The sequence below is a fragment of the Natator depressus genome, chromosome 1 (genome assembly GCF_965152275.1).
Source record: "Natator depressus isolate rNatDep1 chromosome 1, rNatDep2.hap1, whole genome shotgun sequence".
Classification (NCBI taxonomy): domain Eukaryota; kingdom Metazoa; phylum Chordata; order Testudines; family Cheloniidae; genus Natator; species Natator depressus.
In genome coordinates, this window is record NC_134234.1 from 326471767 (window position 1) to 326497386 (window position 25620).

Sequence of the window (25620 nt, forward strand, 5' to 3'; positions counted from 1 at the left end):
AGTCTGGCTGCAGTGCTGCAGAGAGTGGCGAGGAACTCTGTGTTAGCGTGTGGCAGCTGAAGGGAACTACAGTGAAAGAAAAACTGGCATATAGCTGGCAACATCAGACTGGAATGCACAGCACAAGAAGCTGTTGCCAGAAGCTGTAGGGAACTGGCTTTTGTACAGTTGCTGCCCTGTGCTATGTGATCTTGCTGTTGTCCCTGCCCAAGGTGGCTTGGGATTGTCCTGCTGCAGCTTTTCCAATATCCACTTGAAAGCCTAAGTGCTTATTTGTACAGAAAGGAGAGGCGTGTGTTGGTTGCATGGGCGTAATTACAGGGAGTGATGAATGCAGCATCACAAGCAGGACACACACGGTCCATGTCTGGAATGGGCTGTTTATAATTCTGCGAGCTCTTCCCTATACACTTTTTAAAATTATTTTTAAATGCTAAACTTAAAAGAAACCCTTGTTAATTTTTCTATTGAAAACACAGAGGTGGGGGGGTGGTGGTGGTGGTGGTGTCATGCTTCCAGCTATGCCAAGGGCAGAGGGGATAGAAGTGTCTTGGTCATTCCAAAGGCTGCAAAAGACCCCTGTGTGTTTATCTCTGCCTCATTGCTATTCCCACATCTGCTGAAGCTTGAGCTACTTCACACTCCCCCCCCCCCCGCGCACCATCCCATAAACCACTAAAGTCTGCCCTCTCCTGGCAGCTTGGCAGGTGAGTGGCCAGGAAGTGACTGACTCTCTGCCTTGCCTATCCAGACTTCCTTGTCTAGGCAGATCTTTCTCACAGTTGAACCCAGTCTTTCCAGTGAGGCTGACTGCAAGGACAGTGCTGAACTACCATCGGGGCAGAAAACAAAATCAGGTGGATAGGGGAGCAGCAGCAGCCTCTCCTCTCCTTAGGGAGTTAGGGAGGGAAGACCAGGGTTGGGGAGGGATATTAGAAATGGGAAAGAGTTAGACAATCGGGTTTGAGAGACAGGGAGAAGGAGTAGGGAAGGGAGTTAAGGCTGGGTGGAGCAAGAAGGAAGATATGGATGTATGTTTGGGGGAAGGGCAGTGACTGGGGCAGGGAGCAGAGTGAATGAGGGGAGGGCTGTGAGGCTGCGGGTCTGGGGGGAGGAGAGGACAGGCTACAGGATATGGTGGTGAGGGAGGGGAACAGTAGGAAGGGGAGACATTGGATGAAGGAGTGACTAGGAGGATTTCAGGGTGGGAAGGGGAACTGGGGGGACTGGAGGCTGGGAATCAGGAGGACTGTGTTGGGTGGGAAGAGAGTGAACCGGCGTGCTTCGGGGAAGGAAGGGAGAGGCATGGCAAGAAGCTGAAGGAAGCTACTGGGAGGCCAGGTGAGGCTCAGGCAGGGAGCTGACCAACAGGATCCCAAGGAGGCCAGACAATGAGGAACAGCGTCAAAGTAAGTAGAGCTGGTTGGAGAATTTCAACACCAGTGAAAATCTCTAGGCAAATGGAACTCAAATTCCATGAATATTTTTTCTCTTTCCTTGCCCCTATCTTCTGACTAGCTCTAAAAGTCAGCGATGAGGGGGAAAGCTCATAGGAAGTGGGATGAGGAACTCATCATGCTCCTGGGAACCTCCTGGGGAAGTAGAAGTTTCCTAGTATAGCTGGGAAGCAGTTTTATTTCCCCAGTTCTCTCCCTGCCTTGGGGCTTGATTATCTCTCTGAGCAAGTTTTATCCTAATCCCAAAAGGCTTGTAGTTTAGGGGCTGCAGTGTCTGCTCGCCATCACGGTCCTGGGGGAGTGGAGTGAGGCAGGTGCCCTAGACCTGGAGTGCCAGTCTGAGACTGGCAGAACGTTGGAGAAGCTCAGTGCTTGTGGTGGAGAGGCCTAGCCAGTGAGTTGGGCCAAAAGAGACAGACAGAATGGATAGCACTGATATATTGGCCTACATTTTCTTTGTCTAGCCAATAAGGTCCCAATCCAAAGCCCACTGAAGACTTCCATTAGCCTGAGTGGGTTTTGGATCAGCCCATAAGTGTAACCCTCCTCTAGGTCCACATGCATGAGCCCACATTCTCCTAGCGGACCCCTGGCCTATCACTGTATTTTATACATAGCTATAAGAATTCCTGTGGAGCTGTAGAGATTTAGTAGTGATATCTCCCCACCTAGCTCCAGTGAGTGTTGTGAGGACTAGTTAGGATTAGTTTTTGTTTGCAAAGAGCTTTGGAGATGAAGCACCACATAAGTGCTAAGTATCATTACCAAGGTTTTTTTTCTCAATTAAACCTGTTCTCCTGGATAGTCCAATATATACCTGATACATTGCTTCTGAGCTCAGTTATTGTACTGGGGGAAGAGATCAGATACAGGGGCTGGTGTGGAAAGGGTTTCTCTAGGCTGGTGTTTTATGTGAAGGGGAAGTGGAAAAATGGGTTGTCTTTGGCCACAAGGGTTCTTATGTTTCCATCTCTCATGAGACAGCTTCGTCACAAGGGGGTTTAAAAGTTCTCTGCAACTTGCTTTTCTTTCTTTGTGGCTGATGAAAGATCAACGGACTCTTAGTGGACTGGCCAGCCTGGGTTGCTGTATGGTTGCTACAGTAACAGATTTCTCTGTGAATAAGGAGCTAACTTTGCAGGCTCTTCTGCAACAATCCCTTTCTGCTGATGGGGGTATTGAGAGTAGCTGTCTCACCATACAGGTATGTCTGTACCTTAATAAATTAAGTACAGTTTCAGAGCATGCCATTTGTCAGTGTGTCAGTTCCTTTGGGAATAGCTGTCAGTGAACCATGTTGCCAGAAAATGCATTTCTATATTTAATGGCATCTTCAGCAAAAGTTATTCACCTCATGTTTCTTGTCTGTTTAGCTCTCTATGAATTGCACATTTTCTAAGGCAAAGTTTAGGAAATAATAAAACACATTTGTATGTAGTGCTACTTAAATGAGTTACCATACATGTTAATGAATAATATTTTGCTAATATTATAATTACTAAAGTTGTGTATGTATATATAATATACTATATATACACCCCAGAGTACATAAATTATTTTGCTGCATATCATAAGTGTGTGTGCATGTATAGTGTAGTTAGGATTGCCAATGGTCCCATATTACAAGGGACGTCCCTTATTTAAATGGAAAATTGCCTGTTCCATACTAAGTTAGTATGGGACACCTTTACCCCGTATTTCAACAGTAGGGGGCCAGTACTCACTGGTATATCTTTCCACTCCCCTCCTAACCCTGGCCCATGAGTGTGGTCCCGTCTGCTTTCCCTGCGCAGCACTGAAGGGCCAATGTCACGAGGGGAATGGAAAGATGTACCTGCGAGTACTGTCTCCTGACTGGACAGGGCCCTCTGCTGACTCCAGCCCTTGAGTGAAGCCCTGTCTGCTTTCCCTGTGCAGGCTCTGTCTGGCAGGACAAGTGGACAAGGCTGTATGCCCTGGACTGTGCTGAAGGGCCAGGGTCAGAGCTCTGTCTGGCAGGGGAGTCAGTACTCCTAGGGTGTAGCCTCCTTGCTCACAGATTCTCTGCCAACATCCCCAGCAGAGGGGCATAAATGCTGGTTGGTGGAAGCTGCAGCAGTGGGGAGCAAGAAGCGCAGGGAGCCTGGTCTTGGCAGCCGAGACCACCTGCACAGAGCCCTGTCCACTTCCCCTGCCACACAGAACCCGCTCCTCAGTCTATCCTGCAAAGATTTCTTCATCTCTGTACAACAAGATCAGGAGGTGCTGAGTGCTGCAAAAGCAGCAAGAAATACCTCTGGCGAATGTAGATGAGTACTAATTATTAAGTGCTAAGCAGAGGTGCTAAAAAAATACAGCATTGGCAACCCTAACTGTAGTGTATACTATAGCTACACTATATGTATTCATATATGGGTGTACATTACATATAGTGTGTGTGTGTGTGTGTGTGCAAAACTTAAGTAATTATGATCTACTGCCAAATAGTATAAATACTGGGTTGTATGTTACATACATTATTATATTTAAGTTTATTAGTATATTTGATAAATATGTTTATGTAAACAGTTAGTGGGGGTTTTTTTTTTGATGTACAGGTCCCAGGTTCAACCTAGAGAGACTGCTGAATTGGAATTAATTTGCAAACTGGACAACATTAAATTAGGCTTGAATAAAGACTGGGAGTGGATGTGTCATTACACAAAGTAAAACTATTTCCCCATGTTTATTTTCCCCCCCTACTGTTCCTCACACATTCTTGTCAACTGCTGGAAATGGCCCACCTTGATTATCACTACAAAAGGTTTTTTTTCTCTCCTGCTGGTAATAGCTCACCTTAACTGATCACTCTCGTTATAGTGTGTATGGTAACACCCATTGTTTCATGTTCTCTGTGTATATAAAATCTCACTATTGTATTTTACACTACATGCATCCGATGAAGTGAGCTGTAGCTCACGAAAGCTTATGCTCAAATAAATTTGTTAGTCTAAGGTGCCACAAGTACTCCTTTTCTTTTTACAACCAAAAGTGTCATTATAGTTAGCACAATAGGTATCTTAAACTGTGGACAGATAGCTAGATAATGGTTTTCTTCTTTTGTCTCCCTAATTCATCGAGATTGCTAATAGATCACACTATCAGAAAAACATCAAATTCATAATAACTTGGGATGTTTTCATCATCTGATTCCTTTTAACAACCCAGCATTAATTAAGATAATGATTTTGTGCCTGTAAAAATCTTATAACAGCAGTGAATTGTAGTAAACAATGTAAAATAACTATCTCCAGTTATTTTGTTACATTGTTTAAACATGACTTACAGCACCCTTTCATCATTTTTCGTGCTAGGAATATAGACAGTGGTGTAGGTTTTTCTCTATTCTATTATTACGTTTTGGAACAACTCAAGGCATAACTGATAGTTATGATACAGAAATATGTCAATGGTTTGATGTAAAGAGATAGGGACAGTTCTTCAGTTTATGAAAATCACTGTAATTCCAATGACCATAAGAAAGCTACTCTGATAAACTAAGTAAGTATCCAGCTAAGTATCTAGCCCATGTCTTTCACAAAGATCATAGAAGTCAGAGTTATTACACACCTATTAGGTCAGCTGCTCCATCCCTTTACAGTGCAGGGCTGTCCCTGACAGTATATTTCCTTGTGGTCTGTCCTGCATAGTTTGAAATGTCTCTTTTTCTACAATAATTCTTCACATATTGCTCTTAATCTGTTCTATGCCCTTTGGGACTTCATCTGATGCCAAGACGGTGTTTCACAGGGCAAGGGTTAATTTTATTTATTCTAGTCTTCTTTTCTCTTGTGACTTGGGTTCTTGTACCTTGTTTTGTTTGCAAAAGCAAAGCGTCTTCTCAATGGGAAAACAAAACAAACAGGAAGCTTTCCTTTTTCATTTTTGTAAGGAAGAAGATGTTATTGCCTGGTGCAAGGTGGAGATGGGAAAAATCCTCCTTTTGCATAATAAAAGGCATTAAGCTGTAGGACACTGTCTCCTCTTCAAGTACATGATGACTTGGGCTCTGAAATATCCATGGGAAGAGGACATGGAAGGGGAAAAACTCCATAGCAATCCTGTCACAGACTTTTTTTGGAGTCATATGGGTAGCATTTCAGAGTGATCAGATCCCAGGAAATCTACAGGAGGCCTGGAACCCCAAGCTACCCTGGAGAACCCCTGGCTTCCCACAGGCTTTCTAACGGTGTGGCTTCACTGTTGCCATGACTTCCCTCCAGCTCCTGTCTTCTCTGGGATTCCCCACAAATGAACTTAGCATGGAGGGATCTTGGGCTATATTAACTCTCCCCATGGCTTTCTATAAGGCTTATACCCAAATGATGTGCTTGGCTATCCTGTCTGTCACCACTTCTGTAGTCACTAGATCACTTTCACATATTTCTTTGTTCTGTGCTGGGGGCTATGTAGCTTATCTAGACCACTATTTGCTTCTTACATTTTTATGAGCCAGCAAAGGCAGACTGGACTTCCCTCTCCTCATGAATAGTACAAATTAGAAGCTATGCTAGTGGGCATGGTGGCTTGCCAGAGGATAGTTCCCTGGGGAGAGGGAGGGAACCCAGCCATTAATTCTCTGCAGAGGAGTTAGCAATGGGCAGTTGCAGTGAGGAACCCAGCACAGCATGACTGGGGAGATGACTGTGCCTCCAGAGGAGGAGACCTGAAGGACACATGGAGGGATAATTATTAATAATAATAATAATACTGTGTGGAAAAGGGAATGTTGCCTTGGCAGCATCATTTATCTAACTTCTCGCAATACGGCAAAATGCCTCCAATTGGATTTGGCTCTATACTTGGGGGCAGATGGAAAGGTATTTGGTGCACCCACGCAGGATGTGAAACTGAGCAACATTGTGGGCGTCAACAGCTGGTGATGACCCACTGAAAACAAGTCTTATACAGGCCCAGCTCTAGCCCTCTGCCCTTTTAACCCCCAACCCAGGGAAAAAAAATCCTTAGCAAATACATGTAAGCAGTGTCAGGATGAGCTTCACCCTTACATCTGGTGGTGAGGTGTGGCAAGTTGTGGAAAAGAACTTCAGGGGCCGAGCTCATTGCATAGGCACACCCACCCCGCCTAGACTGAGGCCATAGCTGCCCAAATGGTCACTTTGGCTGCTGTGGGATCCCCAGTGTCTCTGTTATTGGGGCAGGAAGAATAAATTGTTATTACCCTGATTATGGGAACTGTGCTTGGAACTGTACTTGGCCTTTTGTTATGATGGAGGGACTCACCATCAACTAAGTGGCACTCGCTAGGCAAGGGTCATGGGTTCCAAAACTCTGTGAATTGAGAGAGGTTGGGGACAAGTATTAATACTCGGTGGCATGGGCCCCTTGGTGAGGGCCTTACATGCTAATTGCACTTCTTCCTCTCTCCACTGTGGAATATCAGAGCTAATTTTGATTCCATCAGGAGTCTAGTTACAGGCTGCTGAGCTCACTTTGGGCTAATGGTGCACCAGCACTGGGGCTCCCCTACTACAAGCTGAATTCACCAAAGAGCTGAACTGACTAAGAGCTGAAATCACTGAGCGTTGTGTTAAGTAGTGGGGGAGCCTGAAGATATATTGTGGAGAAGTTTGCGGGACGGCTGGAGTGCCTTGTGGACAGGCTGATGGAGCAGTTCATAGGACGGTGGGAGCTGCTGGTGGGACACGGAGCAGTTCGTGGGACGGCGGGAGCTGCTTGTGGACCGCAGAGCGGAGCTGAGCAAAGCAGTTCGTGGGGCGGCTGGTGGAGCGGAGCGAAGGCCTATGGAGCTGTGGGGCGGTCAGCTTCAGATCACGTAAGGTGCCTTTTACCCCCGCCCCCATCTCCACCCAGGTTGGGAGGTAAAGCTCTGCAGATAAACTTTTGAACTCTGGGGCTGCCCTGACCAGGGACAGAGACTTTTGGGTCACTGGACTTTTGGGACTTTGGGTGAGTGGGGTTGCTGGACTCAAGAACCAAAGGGAAAGGGCATGCCCCGATTTGCTTGGGGTGGGTTTTTTGCTCATGGGTTGTGTTATGAATCCTGTTGGTGGTGTTTCCCCAACATAATGCCACATTGTTTCTCTCTGTTATTAAAAGGCTTTTTGCTACACTCAGACTAGGTGCTTGCAAGAGGGGAAGTATTGCCTCTTGGAGGCGCCCAGCGGGGGTGGTATATATTTGTCCCAGGTCACTGGGTGGGGGCTCGAGCCGGTTTGCATCATGTTATTGGAATGGATCCCCTAGATATTGAACCCGGCCCTTGTTGCTGCCAACTCTGACGGGCAGAAGGGTTACATACAGATCACAAAATAGTGTCCCTTTTCATATCTCTCAACCTTAAAACCTGCCACTATGCGACAGAAACAGCTGGACACATAGCAAGTGGTCGAAACACTTGGGTTTTGTTGCATGTTGTGCTGTAATTGGCAGATTATGATGATCTTGAACTATGACACTTGTTGTTCCAGATGTTTTCTCTCTGTGCAAATAAACCAGATTTTTAAAAAGAGAAGTGGGAAATCAGGCATTCCATCATGTGCACCAGTCACCAGGGTCTTTTTTTAAACAACTGGTTGGTTTGACTCACAGACAAGGTACGTCTACACTGCACACTCCTTATTGCAACATATATATATATGCTGCACGTCACCCTAGGAATGTAGACAGTAAGGCACTGCTTAGGCAAGACATACCCTGCACGGCTCACTATGTGCCCGAGACATGTCTCCCCCTTCTACACTGCTACTTTTAGCAGTATAGTGCCCCCCTACTGGAGCCTTTCCCCTACTCAGGGAACAGCTGTGGCATGGGGGGGCGGGGCAGGCAGAGATGAAAGGCTCCTTGCTGCCAGAGCCTTTTTCTGCTGCCTCCCCCCGGCAGAGCCGTTCACTGATGCGTGCTGCGGTTTGCTTTTCACTGAAGCTTACAGATACGCATACCCTACACCCTACCTCGGGGGGTGGGGGGTGCCGTGTAGACATCTCCACAGAGAAAACATCTTGAGACAGAGATTTTATAGTTATAGTTGTCAGTTATTAACAGGAATTGTGCTGACATGGTGATAGAAAGAGCCAAGGAACCAGTGCAGAGGAACAGGCTTCCCCACCCCCCGTTGGACGGCCTAGTCTATGCGCTTCTCCAGCTCCACACACAACCCAGGGGTTGGCATCACTCTGATCCGTGATGGCCACTTGATAAAAGTACCGTACTTAGTGACGGACATTGGGACGGGGTGGGGGGTGGGGTTTGTCATTCAGTCATTATATTTTTTGAAAAATTATCATGGACCTCAACATTTTTCCCACTGACACTTATGTCCGTATCTGGACACACTGCTGACCCCTGACACAGCCTGCAGGATCTGTTGTGGGGAGAGGAGGGCAGATCCCTGTTATTTCATGGGGAAAGGAGTCCAACCATGGCCCCTGAGGAAAACATTTAAAGTCATGTAATTTCCTGGCCCTGTGTAGGGTCCTGTAGTGCTTTTTGAGACTAACACTGATTTTAAAAAAATAAATTGGTTAGTCTCTAAGGTGCCACAAATCCTCCTTTTCTTTTTGCAGATACAGACTAACATGGCTGCTACTCTGAAAACTGATTTTTTTAAGGGCAGTAGCTAAAGAAAGTTTGTGATACTACTTTGCTTATGTTGCAGTGCACAAGAAAGAGGCTGCAGCCTACAGTGGGAAAGAAAGCACCCAACTTGTTGAACTCTGACACAAAACTGTCCATAGAAATAACAGCCTGCCTCCTGTTCCTATTATTTCAATATAATAAGGGGAAAGGATACAGATAAAGATAAGTAAAGAACACATCAGAGCTCTTCTGACTAATTTGAACTCAAATCAGTGGGGCCGGATGCTGTTCACCCGAAGGAACTGAAGGAATTTTCTGACGAAATCTCGGAGTTACTGTCAATAATATTTACAAGCTCATGGATGATAGGAGAGGTCCTGGAAGACCGGAGAATGGCTAGTGTACTGGAGAGGTGGTGGGGGGAGGAGCAGCCAGGGAACTATAGACCAGTCAGCCTGACTTCAATACCTGGGAAGCTACTAGAGCAGTGTATAAAACTTGCAATTTGCAAATACCTGGAGGGTTAAGGGATGATCACTAGCAGCCAGCATGGATTTATCAAGAAAAAATCCTGCCAAACCACTTGGTTTCCTTTTTTGACAGGGTAACTGGTTTGGTGGGAGTGAGGTGGACATACTATACCTGGACTTCAGCAAGGTTTTTGACACAGTACCACATGACATTCTGATAAGTAAGCTGGAGAAATGTGGGCTTGACAGAACTAACATTAAGTGGATACAGAATTGGTTAAACAACTGCAAACAATGAGTAACTGTTAATGGAATGATGTCGGACTGGAGGGAGGTCTCAAGTAGGGTTCCACAGGAATCTGTTCAGGGACCAGTGTTTCACATTCTTATGAATGGCCTGTATGTTGGCATAGAGAGCAGACTGATCAAGTTTGCAGATGGCACAAAGCTAGTGGGGTTGCCAACACTTTGGCAGACAGAGCTAAAATTCAGAGTGATCATAATAAATTGGAGAATTGGGCTGTAGGCAACAAAATGAAATTCAGCAAAGACAAATATAAGGTGTTACGCGTAGGGAAGAAAATGCACCAATACAGAATGGGGGAAAACTGGTGTAATAAATATAAAAGGAAGGGTAAACACCTTTAAATCCCTCCTGGCCAGAGGAAAAATCCTCTCACCTGTAAAGGGTTAAGAAGCTAGGATAACCTCGCTGGCACCTGACCAAAATGACCAATGAGGAGACAAGATACTTTCAAAAGCTGGAGGGAGGGAGAAACAAAGAGTCTGTCTGTGTGATGCTTTTGCCGGGGACAGAACAGGAATGGAGTCTTAGAACTTAGTAAGTAATCTAGCTAGAGATGCATTAGATTATGATTTCTTTAAATGGCTGAGAAAATAAGCTGTGCTGAATAGAATGGATATTCCTGTCTTTGTGTCTTTTTGTAACTTAAGGTTTTGCCTAGAGGGATTCTCTATGTTTTGAATCTAATTACCCTGTAAGGTATTTACCATCCTGATTTTACAGAGGTGATTCTTTTTACTGTTTCTTCTATTAAAATTCTTCTTGTAAGAACTGAATGCTTTTTTTCATTGTTAAGATCCAAGGGTTTGGATCTGTGGTCACCTATGCAAATTGGTGAGGATTTTTATCAAACCTTCCCCAGGAAGGGGGGTGCAAGGTTTTGGTGAGGATTTTGGGGGGAAAGACGTTTCCAAACAACGCTTTCTCAAAAATAAACCCGGTTAGACGTTTGGTGGTGGCAGTGGAAGTCCAAGGGCAAAAGGTAAAATAGTTTGTACCTTGGGGAAGTTTTAACCTAAGCTGGTAAAAGTAAGCTTAGGAGGTTTTTATGCAGGTCCCCACATCTGTACCCTAGCGTTCAGAGTGGGGAAGGAACCTTGACAACTGGCTTAGCAGCAGCACTGCTGACAAGGATCTGGGAGTTGTGGTGGGTCACAGTCTTAACATGAGTCAGCAAAATGAGATGCTGTTGCAAAAAAAAGCAAATGCAATTTTAGATTGCATTCAGAAAGGCACAGCATGCAAGTCACGGGAGGTGAGAGTACCGCTCTACTTGGTGCTGGTTAGGTCTCAGCTGGAGTAGTGTGTCCAATTTGGTCACCAATGTATAGAGAGGATATAGAGAAACTGGAAAGGATCCAGAGGCGAGCGACAAAATGGTCAAAGGGGTGGAATGCAAGCCATATGAGCAAAGGCTGAAGGAATAGGCTATGTTTAATTTGGAAAAGAGGCGATTAAGAGGGTTTATGATAGTGGTCTTCAGATACTGGAAAGGCTGCCATAAAAAAGATGGAGAAAAGTTGTTCTCTTTTGCCACAGAGGGCAGGACAAGAAGCAATGGATTCAAATTACAGCATAGCAGATTTAGATTGAATCTCAGGAAAGAAAACTTCCTAACCATAAAAGAGTAGGACAATGGAACAGACTCCCTAGGGAGGTTGTGGAAGCTCCTTCACTGAAGGCTTTCATAAAGAGGCTGGATAGCCATCTGTCTTGGATGATTTAGACACAACAAATCCTGCATCTTGGCAGGGGGTTAGACTAGGTGACCCTTGCGGTTCCTTCTAACCCTATGGTTCTATTATTCTAATTCCACCCGTGACAGTAACACGTGTGATTAAATTTGAGTTATAACTTGTCTGGCATTATGACAGCCCACTGCCTGTAATTGTTTGTATAACAAAACAATGACATCCTAAGATTGTTTTAAAAAATGATGAGTATGCATATACTTTATTTATTATTATCTATTTATTATAAGAAGTATGGAATTTATTATTTTTATTACTCAGCTCCATTCTTTTAATCTGGCAAATGGGACAGGCTGCAGAACAGATTACAGGCAACTAAATAAGTGAGTTCCCCTTTATCTCCCTGACCCCTGCCTTACTTGGATCAGAACTTGACAAAAAATACAGCTGCTGAGTATTTTACCACCAGATATAGGTAATGGGTTTTAGTCAGACTGTAAAAATAGATCCCATACAGCAATACTACATCACTTTTCCTTCTAGCAAATGATAATATTCAGGGAGGTGACATATTCTGGAATATATAAACCCTCCCACAAGTTTGTGTTTTCAGTGCGGGGATTTAGATGCTTATGTCCTGGTAACACTGAAAGTCATATGCTGAATCCTGGTGTATTTAGCTGAAAATCAACTCACTCTCTTTCAAGGTAAGTCATATGATGGAAATGTAATAATGAGAGGAATCTCCACCTATACAGTCCTTGGTTTAGTGGGAGAAGAGATCCCCAGGATATTTACTTGTAACTTGGTGGGGGGAGGGAGAGAGCAGATTTTGAAAAGTTCTACTTATTTAAATCACATTGTCCAATTAATCGTCTATTAAAACAAACATTTTTTCTTCCCCGTTACTAGTAACATATGTTCAAGGTTGCCAACTTTCCTCATTTTATTGCAAGTGCTGTGATATTTGGTGATTTTATTAAAGCTCCAGTTCCTTGTCAAGTGAATATGTGGGAATCACAGCTTTCATTTTTTTAACTAAATGTAACATTGTAGCCCTCAGTTGTGGAGAAAGCTTGAAAACATGACTTTAATGCACACCAAAGGATCAAAAAACAGAAGGCAAATGAAAATAGCTCCTAAAGTAAATTTTTTAATCATCATGATTTTTAAGACATGACTCATAATTTTTGAATACATGAGGTTGTCAGAACTGTTTATTATTAACACTGAGATGTTTCAGAATCCATTTCACTTTTCACTATTTATGCTATTTGTTTCCCATTTGTATTTCCCTCTGCTGGGACAATGACCATACAGCAGTGGTTCCCAAACCTTTTACCTCACTCTCCTCCTTACCCCTGACCGCATCCCCACCCCCACCGGGACCAGGAGTGGGGCCGCAGTTCCAGGAGGGGGGGATGTGGACAGGGGCAAGAGGGCCAAGGCTGGGGCCACAGCTGGGGGTGGGGGCGGGAGCGGAGCCTCGGCCGTGGCCGGGGGCCCAGTGCGTGCGGGGCCGGGGCCAGGAGTGGAACTTGGTGATGTTCCCTCCCTGCCCCCACATAGGGGCTGGTCTGGACCCCAGCCCTGCCTCCTGATTGTTTCTCCATGTCCCCCTGTGGGGCATGCCCAACAGCTGGGGACCTCTGACATAAAGGATGTCAGTTTTGCTTTCAGGAACATAGGGCTCCAGTGTCTGGGTTGCTAAAAATTGTAAGGCAGTGCTTATTTGTTTAAAAACAACTGTCTGAGAGAATGCAAAGAACACCCTAGGAAAAGTCTGACACAGTTCTTAGGTTTTTGTAAAGGCTTTTTTTTACGCAATCTAAATTTTGGGCTAAACTTGATTAGGCAGTGTACCTTTAGACTGGCATTCATAACACATAAATAGCCCTACTAAATGAAGCCAATGAACAAAGTTGTAAGGGCATTTTTTTGTTTCCCCCACTATTCACAGGGGTTTGAAAAGATATTTAAGCTGTTCTCATAAAATAAAGAGGATTTCAAAGATCAACTTCATAGACAGCAAAAAGTAAAAAGACTTAAATGATCTTCATGCCCAGCATTGTAGAAGGGGATCACTGTTGGATAGTGTTGCTAATGCTAAAATCAATTTGTTAATACTAAAATAAAATTGTTTCATGGCATTATATATAATATTCTGTTTTGCACAATACATATAACATAATGATGGAGTGGGTGTGCTCTGAACTGGAACTTGTTTTATCAATTGTTATGTCATATTTTTATCTTCATGTTATTTAGCTGAAAAATGATGATAGCTAAGGGTTACATACTTATTTCTATCTGCAGTTGAAGGTTGTCTGTAACCTTGTTATCTGAAAGTAATTAGCCATTACACAAGATTTCTAGATTGCATAACTTGGGATGCATGTAGACAGTTATTGCATTGTGTTTGGTAGGAAAGTGGTGAATGCTTTAGAGTTACAAAAGTAGGGAATTATGACAAAAGTTATTACTAACAATTGGCAAATCGAGTTTGCTACTTTCAAAAATGCATAGATTTTTAAGGCCAGAAAGTAATTTTAGATCACCTAGTCTGACCTCTTGTATAACGCAGGCCAAAGAATTTCACTAGAATTGGTCAGAAAAACTTTGATGGAACAATATTCTGTTTGGATATGCAGTTCTGTTGAAAGTGAAATACCAATTGGAATAAAAGAAGTTCAGACAACGTTACAATGTCCTGTTTCAACAGTTTTGGAAAAACACATTATAGATTATGCTATAATGCAAATAAAAAAAGTCAAACTTGAAACAAGATGATATATATTTTAGAATTTTTCTTCACAATTTTGAAATATAAGGATTTAATTCAGATTGAGAACAAAGCCAAATGTCAAAATCTTGACATCCTTTGCAATATGGACTTTTTGTCCTCTGCAGAGCTCCAAATTAACCCAGTTTCCCCTGTTCTGAGGCCAGTGGCTTGTGTTTGACTAAATCATATCTTCCAGAAAAGCATCCAATCTTGATTTGAAGATATCAAGAGATGAAGAATCCTCTGCTTCCCTTGGTAGTTTGTTCCAGCGGTTAATCACCCTCACTGTTAAAACTTTGTGCCTTATTATTAACTTGAGTTTAGCTCCCAGCCATTGGTTCTTGTTATGCCTTTCTCTGTTAAACTAAAGACCCTTTTAGTAACTTGGTATTTTCTCCCTGTATAGTGTATTTATACGCTATTAGCAAGTAAACTCCCACTCTCCTTTTCGATAAACTAAACAAAGCTCCTTAAATCTCTTTGTTACCGGGGTCCTAGTGGGAAGCCAGTTGTGGTCACTCAGTTAGGGTGAATGGCAAAGAATGGGGCAGCCAAACCCGCAAAAGCTCGTCGATATTCCAATACTTAGATTCACCAAGCCAGCCTAAAACAGCTTCTTTATTACCTTACTGGTTACTCAGAAGTCCGAACAACACAGTTTCCTTAAAGTGATCCAACCTCAGGCCTTCATCCAGGTACCCATGTCAAATATGATGAAAATTTCTGTAAATCTTATTTCATCATATAGAAGAAAAGGTTCTACCAATCCCAAAGGATTGGACACATTACCTCCCAGGTTAATGACTGTTTCAGATCTTACCCAAATATACGCTACAGCCAATTCTTATTAACTAAACTAAAATTTATTTAAAAACAACACAGAGAGAGTATGGTTGAAAGATTAATATACATACAGACATGAGTTCAGTTCATTGAGGTTCAGATTCATGGCGGAGATGATGAGCTTTGTAGTTGCAGAGTTCCTTTTTAGAATTCAGTGCATAGGTCATAATCCAGTGTCCAAATATCATATTCAGGGGTACCAGCATAACTGGGACCTCAGTCCTGTGACTCAAACTTCCCCGATGAAGCTTAAGCAGATCTGAGATGACAGAATCAGAACCCAAGGATCTTTTATATAATTTCATGTCCTCTTTGACAAGTTGGGATTTCCTCGGGGAACAAAAGGTAATTAGCATGACTTTGAAGAAGGTCCATCACGGTACTTAGCTATACAAATTAACGTAAGGCCATTTGCTTGTTCCTCCACCATTCACAGTACATTTCAAAGAGAGATGAATACTGAGATATCCCGTGTTTACAATTCATTTACATGATAGGATGTTCTTTTGACCTCTGAATTATCAGAATATAGCATAGACAGGGACTGTTGATTACATTGTCCACCCTGCTCATACACAGGTAAACATACAAAAACACAAATGTCTCCCCACATGTCTTCCGTGGGTTATATATTTTGTAGGATGTTTAACCCTTTCTAGCCATGTGTCACACTCTTACTGTAAGGTTTTTTTTCCAACCCACAAATCATTATTGTGGCTCTTCTCTGCACCATCACCAATGTGTAAACATCCTTCTGAAAAGGACACCAGAACTGGACACAGTGCTCTCATATCAGTCTTGCCGATGCCATATACAGAGATAAAATTGCTGCCTTACTCCTGCTTGCTACTCCATAGTTCATACATCTAAGGATTGTATTAGGCCTTTATGCCATTGTGTTGCACTGGGAGCTAATGTACGTCCGCTATGGCCCCTAAAATCCTTTTGATAGTCTCTGCTTTCCAGGATATAGTCCCCCATTCGGTGGGTATGGCAAGCATTCTTTGTTCCTAGATGTTTGATCACGTATGTTTACTTAACCCTAAAAGAAAGCAACCGCTTTACAATTAATGTAGCCTAGATAATTAATATCGTATTAACAGAAACCGTTAAGAATACAAAGTAGCACAGGCAGCAACTTGCAACATGCAGGAAAGAGCAGCATTGCTCTTACCCTGAGGTCTCAGGTGAATAAAATTTGGCAAGTTCTGTGACAATGGTGAGCTCTGAAACTAGTATAAATTAGGAACTAACCCACTTTCTTTCTCTTTAGTTCTGCTGTATCTGGCACCAAATGCAGTCATAGGGCCCAATCCTGCGTTGTGTCAATGGGAGCTGAGGGCTCACCACACCTTGTAGAGCCATATTTTTGTACACATACTTGTCAAGATTGGCCAGACCCTAACCTGTGCTAGCACCTGCTAAAAGCCAGGATCAGGTCCCATTTGAACATTGGGGACCTTCCTGTTTCTAGCACTGAATGGTGATGGTTTAATGCATGTAATCATATATTAAACCTGCCATGGATTGAAGACTGCAGACAGCACTTCCTTCACTGCCTACCAAGGCACTATAATGAGAGTGTTGGAGGTCAGGGAGAGATGAGGGAAACATTTTTCTAGCAGGCAGATTTTCTAAAATGGCAGCTGTACGAAGCTGCTCGGAAGTTTGGAATGTTAAAATTAACCATGGCATGGATGGATTAGTGGGCGAGTGCAGAGGAGCTTCATCACGAAGTAAATATATCACATGGCTCTGCTCTTTACCACCTTATCACAGCATTTGTGGTATCTAATCTCATCCTATTTGATCTGTCCAGGTATTTAGAACATACCCTTCCTGGTGGTATATGAGCACCCGTCATATGGTATCATTCTACAGGTAGGACTCCTGCTGACATCTCCAATGCCCTGGCATGCCTATTCAGAGCACCGCACATGCATTTGCTTAACTTCAAGCTCCTGCTAAATGCCACTGAAGTCAGTGGTCAAATTAAGCATGTGCTTAAATTCTGTCATAAATATAGATGGATGGAAGCATGTGCTTAAGTTCTTCCCTGAATCAGCATCTGGGAGTATTCTTCAAAGGCACAATAATAGCATATGATTTAATTATTATTAATAATATTGTTTATCGTATTGTTACCCCGAGGGGTAACATAAACTGATATCAGGGCCCCATTGTTCTAAGTACTGTACAAACAGTACATAGTAACAGCCATCCCCTGCCCTGAACAGCTTACAGTCTAAATAGACAAGACAGACAATGGTTGTGGGGGACAGGACATAATATAAAAGCCGAATGAACAATGGGATGGTGACATATGTCATGTCAGTTCTATGATTCAGAAGGTTTTCAGTAGCAGGAAATTAGAGAAACAGAAAGATGTGTGAAGAGTGGGCAGGGGATAAGAGGGAGAGATGAAAGGAGAACAGGTGCGGGGGAAGAGCCAGAAGGGCAGATTGAAGTGAAGAGACTATGAGAGAAGGAACTGGGGTGAACAACTAATCAGCAGAGCGGAAAGAATGCCCATTGTAAAAGCTGAAGTATATACCCCTTTATTTCTAAAGTACTGCCCTGCTCCCCTGTCAGCACATGCACACGCCTAGGGACTTGGGACACTGCACAAACACTTACAAATACATTACAGTTAAGAACATTAGATGGTTTAAAAATGTAAGAACACCAGATAAACTATTTTAACAGTCACACACTGCTTATGAGGCTTTAACACTGCTTTTACTGAGCTCTAAAGGAATCTTCTGTTTGTGGACCTCCTAAGCCTGGCCTGCAGCAAATGCAAATCTGCATTCTTTCAGGGAAGCTGTACTTACACCAGTTGAGGACCTGGCCCACTTGTTTTAGAAGAATCTTTTTTCACTGAAGCTTTTATTCAAGTATATCAATTTCCTGACTCTCTTACTTTTTGCAGGAATCACTGAAATTATTAATTTTTGTAACTCCTAATTCAGCAATTCTGACAATTTCTTGTTTTATGCTGGCATTATTTCACTGACTTCATTAGATTTACTCCTGATTTACACTAGTGTAAGTGAGAGGAGAAATCAAGTCTAAGGGGAAAGGTTCTATGGACACACATCTGCTCTTAGAGATACATGCATGTTTGCCATTTGCCATTTGCCCTGGTTCAAATAGCCTTATTTATACTGCTGTAAATCCAGAGCATGCTGAAGTCAATGCAGCTACATAGGGAGCAAACCTGTCAGTTCAAGCAGAATTAGTGCTAACTCATGTCTTCATTAATTTACCTAAGGGCAGGACAGAGTTTGGTTTATTCAAAGTTTATTTTTAGGTTGTTTTATGCATAGTAGATATTTTCTGCATGAAAAGTAAAGGATTCAGTCAAGATGTAGCTTATCAGGACATAAACTTACAGCTTGTTGGAGTCACAAAGATATGGTATTATCAACCATGCACAATTTGCTAGAGGCATTATTAAGGACTTTAAAACATCGCCTTTCTTTTTCAGTACCTGGTACTGGCCACTGACAGAGGCAGGATTCTAGAGCAGATGCCTCAGTGGTCTGATCCAGTGTGGCTAATTCTTTAGTCCCTCATTGCAGTCTCAACACTATGGTAGGAGTTTTGACTGAATAATGATGGAAGGATTTGGTTGAATGAAATGAAAATAAAAATGAAAAAAAGTTCCCAGTGTTGCACTGCAGTAGGACTGTCAAGATAACTTCATGCAACCAATAGATAAAGTGCCAAGGAGTCTAGAAATAACTTTTCCCCACCCCTCATAGAGGGGGCTAGTTTTATCATGCTAAAACTTCTTCCTATTTGTTTCCTCTTATGTACTTTGGACTTTGAGCTCTTGATAATGATTTTTTCTCTGTCCTGTTGTATTAGCAGTTTCTGTTGGTAAGATTGGTTGATGCATCGGGACCACACAGCCATACAAGGACCTGAAGCCTAGAAAAAAGCTGCCAACGCACAAGCTGAAAAAGAAGCAGGATGGGCTGTAGCAGAAACTGTGGGCTACTCACGGGGGCTATCATTGGCGCAGTGCTGGCTGTATTTGGAGGTGCCCTCATACCACTTGGAGATTACGTTGTTAACAGGACAATAAGAAAGGTACAAGTTATAGTCTCCTTTAAATCTCATATGATTTGGGGTTATTTTAAGTCTCATAACTTTGGTTGGAAATACTTTTTTTTCCAGTTTTGAGAAAATTTGCACAATACTGGAATTAGACCTGAGGGCTTTTCTTGATTGTGAACGTGAATTCAGGGTGATCCAAGCTTTTAGAATATTGCACATGCCAAAAATTGTTTTTAGTATTTCAACATAAATTAGTTTGTTTTTCTTCTATTCTCCCTCTATTACATGTTTAGCACGAGGGGAAAGTGGTAAGAAATAGAATCAGAAATGTAGGGCTGGAATGGACCTTGAGAGGTCATCTAGTCCAGCCCCCGCTTTGAGGCAGGACCAAGTATACCTAAACAATTCCTGACAGGTGTTTGTCCAACCTGTTCTTCAAAACCTCCAGTGATGGGGACTCCACAACTTCCCTTGGAAGTCTATTCCAGATCTTAACTATCCATATAATGAGAAACTTTGCCTAATAGCTAACTGAATCTCCCTAGTTGGAGATTAGGCCAATTACTCCATGTTCACTGAAGGTAGGACAAGGAGAACAATTGATCACCATCCTCTTTATAACAGCCCTTAACATATCTGAAGACTTTTATCAGGTCCCCCCTCAGTCTTCTTTTCTTAAACTAGCGTGGCCAGTTTTTTTAACTTTTCCACATAGGTCAGGTTTTCTAAATTTTTTCTTATTTTTGTTGCTCTTCTCTGGACTGTCTCTAGTTTGCCCACATCTTTCTTCAAGTGTTGCACCCAAAAAATGGACACAGTACAGCAGCTCTGGCCTTACCAGTGTTGAGTAGAGAGGACAATTACCTCCCATGTTTTACATACGACAATACTGTTAGTACACCCAAGAATATTAGACTTTTTCACAACTGTATCACAAATTCAGCTGGTGATCTGCTATAACCCCCATATCCTTCTCAGTACTGCCTTACCAGTTATTCCCCATTTTGTATTTGTGCATTTGATTTTTTCCTTCCTAAATGTAGTACTTTGTCTTTATTGAATTTCATCTTGATTTCAGACCAGTTCTCCAATTTGTCAAATGTTATATTAAAGCTGAGTTTTCTGATCAAATAATTTACAGTTAAGCTGCTCTGTGTATAGCTAACACAGAATCTGGCAACATATATTGTCGTTAGCACTGGCCAGAAAACAAAAATTCCAGTTTGCAAAAAATAGTGAGCTTTCATCGTCTTTCTTTCTGCACCTATCTCTGGCTTCATGAATATTTAGTTACTGTGGAACATCTTGAACAGGAGAAATGGAGAGAGAGACTCTACTTTGATGGTTAAAGTATTCATAAGGAATGTGGGGACCTTGGTTCAAGTTCTTGTGCTCTCCCACATTTGAATCTTCATTGGAAGTGAGTGATATGGTCAGTTGGTGTAAATCTGCATAGCTCCACTGACTGTAATAGAATTGCCCCAATCCCACAGCCCACTTTATCCCAGTGGCTAAGGTTTAGCATGAGCATAAGTCTTTGCAAGAGTGAGGATCTGGCCCAGGCAGTTTTGGAAGCTAGTATTTTTTTACTGTTACTTTATTTCCTGTGTTTTTTAATGCTCAATTGCTTACTAATCTCTGAATCTTTTTTTCACATATGCCCCAATTCGGCGACAATGTAGCCATGCACTTAGCTTTAGCTAGTAGGAGTATTCCCAGTGATGTTCAGTTCTGATCCTGCAATGAAATGCCTTCTGGTTGACCCCTGTGCCTGCAAAGAGCCCCTTCAAAGTCTACAGGAGTCCAACTGTGCCCACCTCCTTGCATGATCAGGTCTACTTACATACTAGCAGGACAGTGTGCAGAACAAGGGAAGTGGTGCCTAATAGTGCTGGGTGGAGAAACATATTCCATTTTGTGGAGGATTTTGCTATTTTGAAACTTTGGTTTCATTCCAGTTTGGAACAAAAAATAAAAATTTCAAAATTCTCCATGGAAGGGGATGAAGCTCTAGGGTCCCTGGCTTTGGGATGGTTTACATGGTGGACTGTCCCAGAGCCGCAGGCCCTGGAAGATCAACTTCCCCAGCAGCCCACCAAGCAGCTTCCAAGGAACCAGGTGAGTGAGCTGGCAGGAAGAAAGACACGTTTCCACTGGACCCCTGGTTGACTTCCAGAGGAATTTCATCAAAATCAAACCTTCTCCACAATATGTTTTGATTTTGATGCATCAGCAAATTCCAACAAAAAACCTGGTATTTTTACAACCAGTTCTATTACCTAGTTTTGTTCAGATGCAGGGAGAAGCCACACAATAGCTAAAAACACTGGTGTATCTCTCTAGGTAATTAACCATATGCATCTATCAACATTTTAGGAGATAGAAATCATGCAACAAACATTTTCACAAACATTTTATAATTGATTGAAACTTGGAGGAACATGTAATTATAAACTATATATCACTGATATAATCTTGAGCTATACTCAGATTTCTGGACATTAAGTATTTACTTTGGATTAGACCAGAACATTCTTTTAATCTCCTTCAGTTTTTTCAACACTTGTGGCAATGATGCATATGTTAAAATTCGTAACTTGTGAATTTTAAATGAGATAATCGTTAGCGTCTTTCTGAATTATTTCTTTGTGATAATTTGTTTCAGATGCTTGAATTTTTCACTATTCAGCTTCTCTGATTAAGAGAGAGCACCACACTGAATTACAGGGGCTAACTGAAAAATTACTCTGTTAAATGCTACTGTAGGGTTCCATTTTCATTATTACTCTACATCTAATATGCACAGTTGAAAATTGAAAAGATACTGCTAGTCCTGCAAACTCATATTGAGCCTGACTCAAGATGGATTCCTTCTTCCTTGTGCATCATCATCACCAGTCAAACCAGTTTTGATGAAAATTTCTTCAGGAAAGTTTCTCAGGTTCAGGACCGAATATTTGGAAAATAGAGAGGATGCAGAATAACTAACAATCTGGTGGTTTAGAGCATTCAGCTGGGATGTGAGAGATCTAGGGTCAAATCCCTACTCTTTATGATTTAGAGTAGGAATGTGACCCTAGGTCTTGTACACCCCAGGCGTACCCACTGCATTATTGTGGGGGTCTCTAGTTATCTCTGCTGTTTTGGGGTATCTGTGGGGGGTTTTTAAATGAAAAATGTATGTCTCTGCTTAATTCTAGAAATGGAACAAAAACCAATTTTGAAACCAACACTTTTTTCAGAAAATGGAATTGTCACTTTCAGTCCAGCTCTACTGCTGAGAGTGAAAATGCTATTTTTACAACGTTGCTTTTGAGAATAGAATTATAGATCCCTATTTCAAAGTTTTTCACACTGGACTCAGATCTGGTGGGGGGACACTGGCAGTACCATTGCCTATCCTAGCTCTGTGTTAATCCCTGGGGTATGTAGAGGTTCATGGCAGCTCTGGGAGATGTAATTTGATATACAACCAGGTTCAATTAATTTGTCTTAAACTCTTATTGCTGGGATTAAGGAAGCAATGGTTTAACAAATTAACTTGCCCTTTCAGCTGTTGAGGGTTGAGATCTGACACTTCACAACTACGATGAATAAAACAGTCACAAACTAACTGCTTATTGACATTTATCTGCATTATGCAATTACTAGGAACCTATACAGTTCACCCCAAACAAATCCTATTACAGTAAATGGGACTTTGACATGAATAAAATAGGAAAGTTTTGGCTCCACAAATGAACACCATTAAACAAGCCTTGCCAAGAACAGCTGAATTATGTCTTGCTGGTCTGGACTGGGGTACACAGATAAAGCCATGAACAGAAGCCTGACTAATGCCAGTGCTTCACGTGTTTCTGCCCTCTGGGCCAAACCCTGCAGCCTTTACTGAAGTCAGTATGAGGTTTGCCTGAGTAGACTGCAGGATTTAACTTCATGCCAGTTCTTCGCTTTCACTAAACATATTTATTGCCATTTCAAATGTTTTTGTTTTTACTTCAATACTTCTGAGGATAATAAATCCCAAACCAGACGCACTTAGTAGTTTGACCTCTAACTCCACCATTATCTCCTAGATAAGGATCTGTGGGCAGGTGCTTATCATAGCCTGCTTTAAAACAAAGTCCACACAATACGTGGAATCAAAAAGTCACCATTCCTGCAGTTCAGCTTTCTTAACAAAAACATGACAATAGCAAACTTCAGCTTAAACGTTCTCCCCAGATTTTGCTGTCTCTAGGGGCCCTAGCCTGCAGAAATGGCAGGCATCCAGGACACTATAATCAGGGTAAATGCAGGACTGTCTTTATTTCCTGTTTACATGGACGCTTACCTCTTTACTATATGCCCCCTGGCCTGTGCCTATACTGCAGCTGGGAGAGCCTCCCAGCCTGGGTAGACAGACTCATGCTAGTTCCATTCAAGCTAGTTCACTAAAAATGGCTCTGGTGATGTTGCGGCTTGGGCAGCAGCTCAGGCTCTCGAGCCCACCTGACCCCCTGGTTCTGTGCATGGGTCGCTAGCCCGGGTCTCTGGCAGAGCTGCACTGTCCACACTGTTAGTTTTAGTAGGCTAGCTCGAGTGACATTAGTGCAAGTCTGTCTGCCCATCCTGGGAGGCTCACTCCCAACCACAGTGTAGACCTGCCCCTGGTTGTGTTTCTAAATATAGTGGTTCTAAACCAGAGGTGGGGAACCTCTTTTCTATCAGAGGCCACTGGCCCATGGGAGGACGCGGAGGCTCAGAGCTTCCCTAGGCTCTGGGGTGGGGCCAGAAATGAGGGGTTCAGGGTGCAGGACGGGGCTCCAGGCTGGGACAGGGGATAGGAGTGTGGGAGTGGGCTCAGGGCTGGAGCAGGGGGCTGGGGTGTGGGTGGCGGTGCGGGGCCTGAGAGGGTCTTGGGGTGCGTGACGGGGTTCTGACCTGGGGCAGGGGGTTGGGGTGCGTGTGTGGGGTCTGGGAGGGAGTTAGGGTGCAGGAGGGGGTTCTGACCTGGGGCAGGGGTTGGGGTGCAGGAAGGGGTTTGGGGTGCGGGCTCCAGCCAGGTGACACTTACCTCAGGTGGCTCCCGGTCGGCAGTGCAGTGGGGCTAATGCAGGGTCCCTGCCTCCCCTGGCTCTGCGCATTCCTGGCCAGTAGGAGCTGAGGAGCCGGCGCTGGGGGCAGGGGCAGTGCATGGAGCGTCTCAAATTGCCCCTGCTCCTGGGGGCAGCAGGGACATACCGGTCACTTCCGGGAGCTGTGTGGACTTGACCAGACTTTTAACGGCCTGGCAATCCCAGCTTCCCCCTGCAGCAGCGTGAGCTGGTGCTTGTGGCTCCAGCCCCACGGAGGGTGGAGGGGTAGAAGGCACCAAGGCTTGAGGCTTCCAGCCTGTGGCATGGACAGCTGCCGCGGGCTGCATGAAATGAAGCAGCGGGCCGTATCCGGCCTGTGGGCTGTAGATTCCCCACACCTGTTCTAAACATTCACAACTAACATCACATAGCCCCGACTGATTAGCCTACACCCTGGATCCTCTCTTTGTATAGTGCACTCCCATCCAGGGCTGGTGTGGTTTTTTTAGGCAGAGGCCTACTGCAGGCATCTCCACCCAGGCTGCCTGGCTCCAGCCCTTCATTGTCTGGGAGCTGTACTGGTGCTACTGTGGCCAGGGAACTCTCAAAAACAGCAGCCACAGCCAGGACCTTACAGCAACAATGCAGTTGGGGCCCAGTCACCCCCCAGCACAGCTCTCAGGAGATCTGTGCCTTTACATGCACTCCCACAGACACACCAGCAGCAGCAGCCAAGCAGGAGCTGAGATCCAGTGCCACTCCAAGTCAGCTCCAGTGAAGCTGTCAGAGAGGGGCATTTCCCCTTTTAAAGGTACCTGCCGCTGCCTCAGTAGGGCTCTGGTTTAGTTCCCCCTAACATGAGAGCTTGTGTGGTGAACAGAAGTTCCATTTCACGAAGGATTGTGAGATTTGGGAAGCTGGCTCTGTTCCAGTTAGGAATGAAGCCCAAACATTTTGAAATTCTCCACAAAAGAAATTCTGATTTTTTAAAAAAAAGTTTGGCTCAATCAAAATGTTTTGTGTTTGCTTTTGACTTTTAAAATGTTACATTATAATATAGAATGAAACAAGTCAGTTCAAAACAGAACATGAAAATGTCTCATTTAGAAAATGTCTAAACAAGACTTTTTTGATGTCATTGGATCTTCTTCTCCCTCCCTCATCCCTACAGGTTTGGTGAAATGACAGGATTTTGCAAAGCATTTTGATTTCAGCAGAACAGCATTTTATGACAGAAAAAAGGTTCCGTGGAAGTTTTTCGTAGCAGCTCTACTCAGCACCTCAAAAGCTGTTTTAAGGGGATGCTTAGGCCAGCAAAATCTCTAATTCCAGCCTTCTAACCAACGCACCTTAAGCACCTGGGGGTAAAA

At 43.4% G+C, this 25620-nt stretch overlaps 1 protein-coding gene across 6 annotated transcripts in view; it reads left to right on the forward strand.

Moving 5' to 3' along the window:
• The first annotated feature begins 1310 nt into the window (after window positions 1-1310).
• Window positions 1311-25620, forward strand: part of CD36 (CD36 molecule (CD36 blood group)) — a 60429-nt gene continuing 36119 nt past the window's right edge. For 2 of the 6 annotated variants that reach the window (XM_074952645.1, XM_074952600.1), the window contains exons 1-2: window positions 12112-12207; window positions 19002-19226. In XM_074952645.1, coding sequence (XP_074808746.1) covers window positions 19107-19226 — 120 coding nt within the window. In that variant the 5' untranslated portion in view covers window positions 12112-12207; window positions 19002-19106. Of the gene's footprint in view, window positions 1410-2490; window positions 2662-12111; window positions 12208-19001; window positions 19227-25620 lie in introns of those variants that run through there. The other 4 variants (XM_074952635.1, XM_074952610.1, XM_074952618.1 and 1 more) reach the window with 4 other exon arrangements.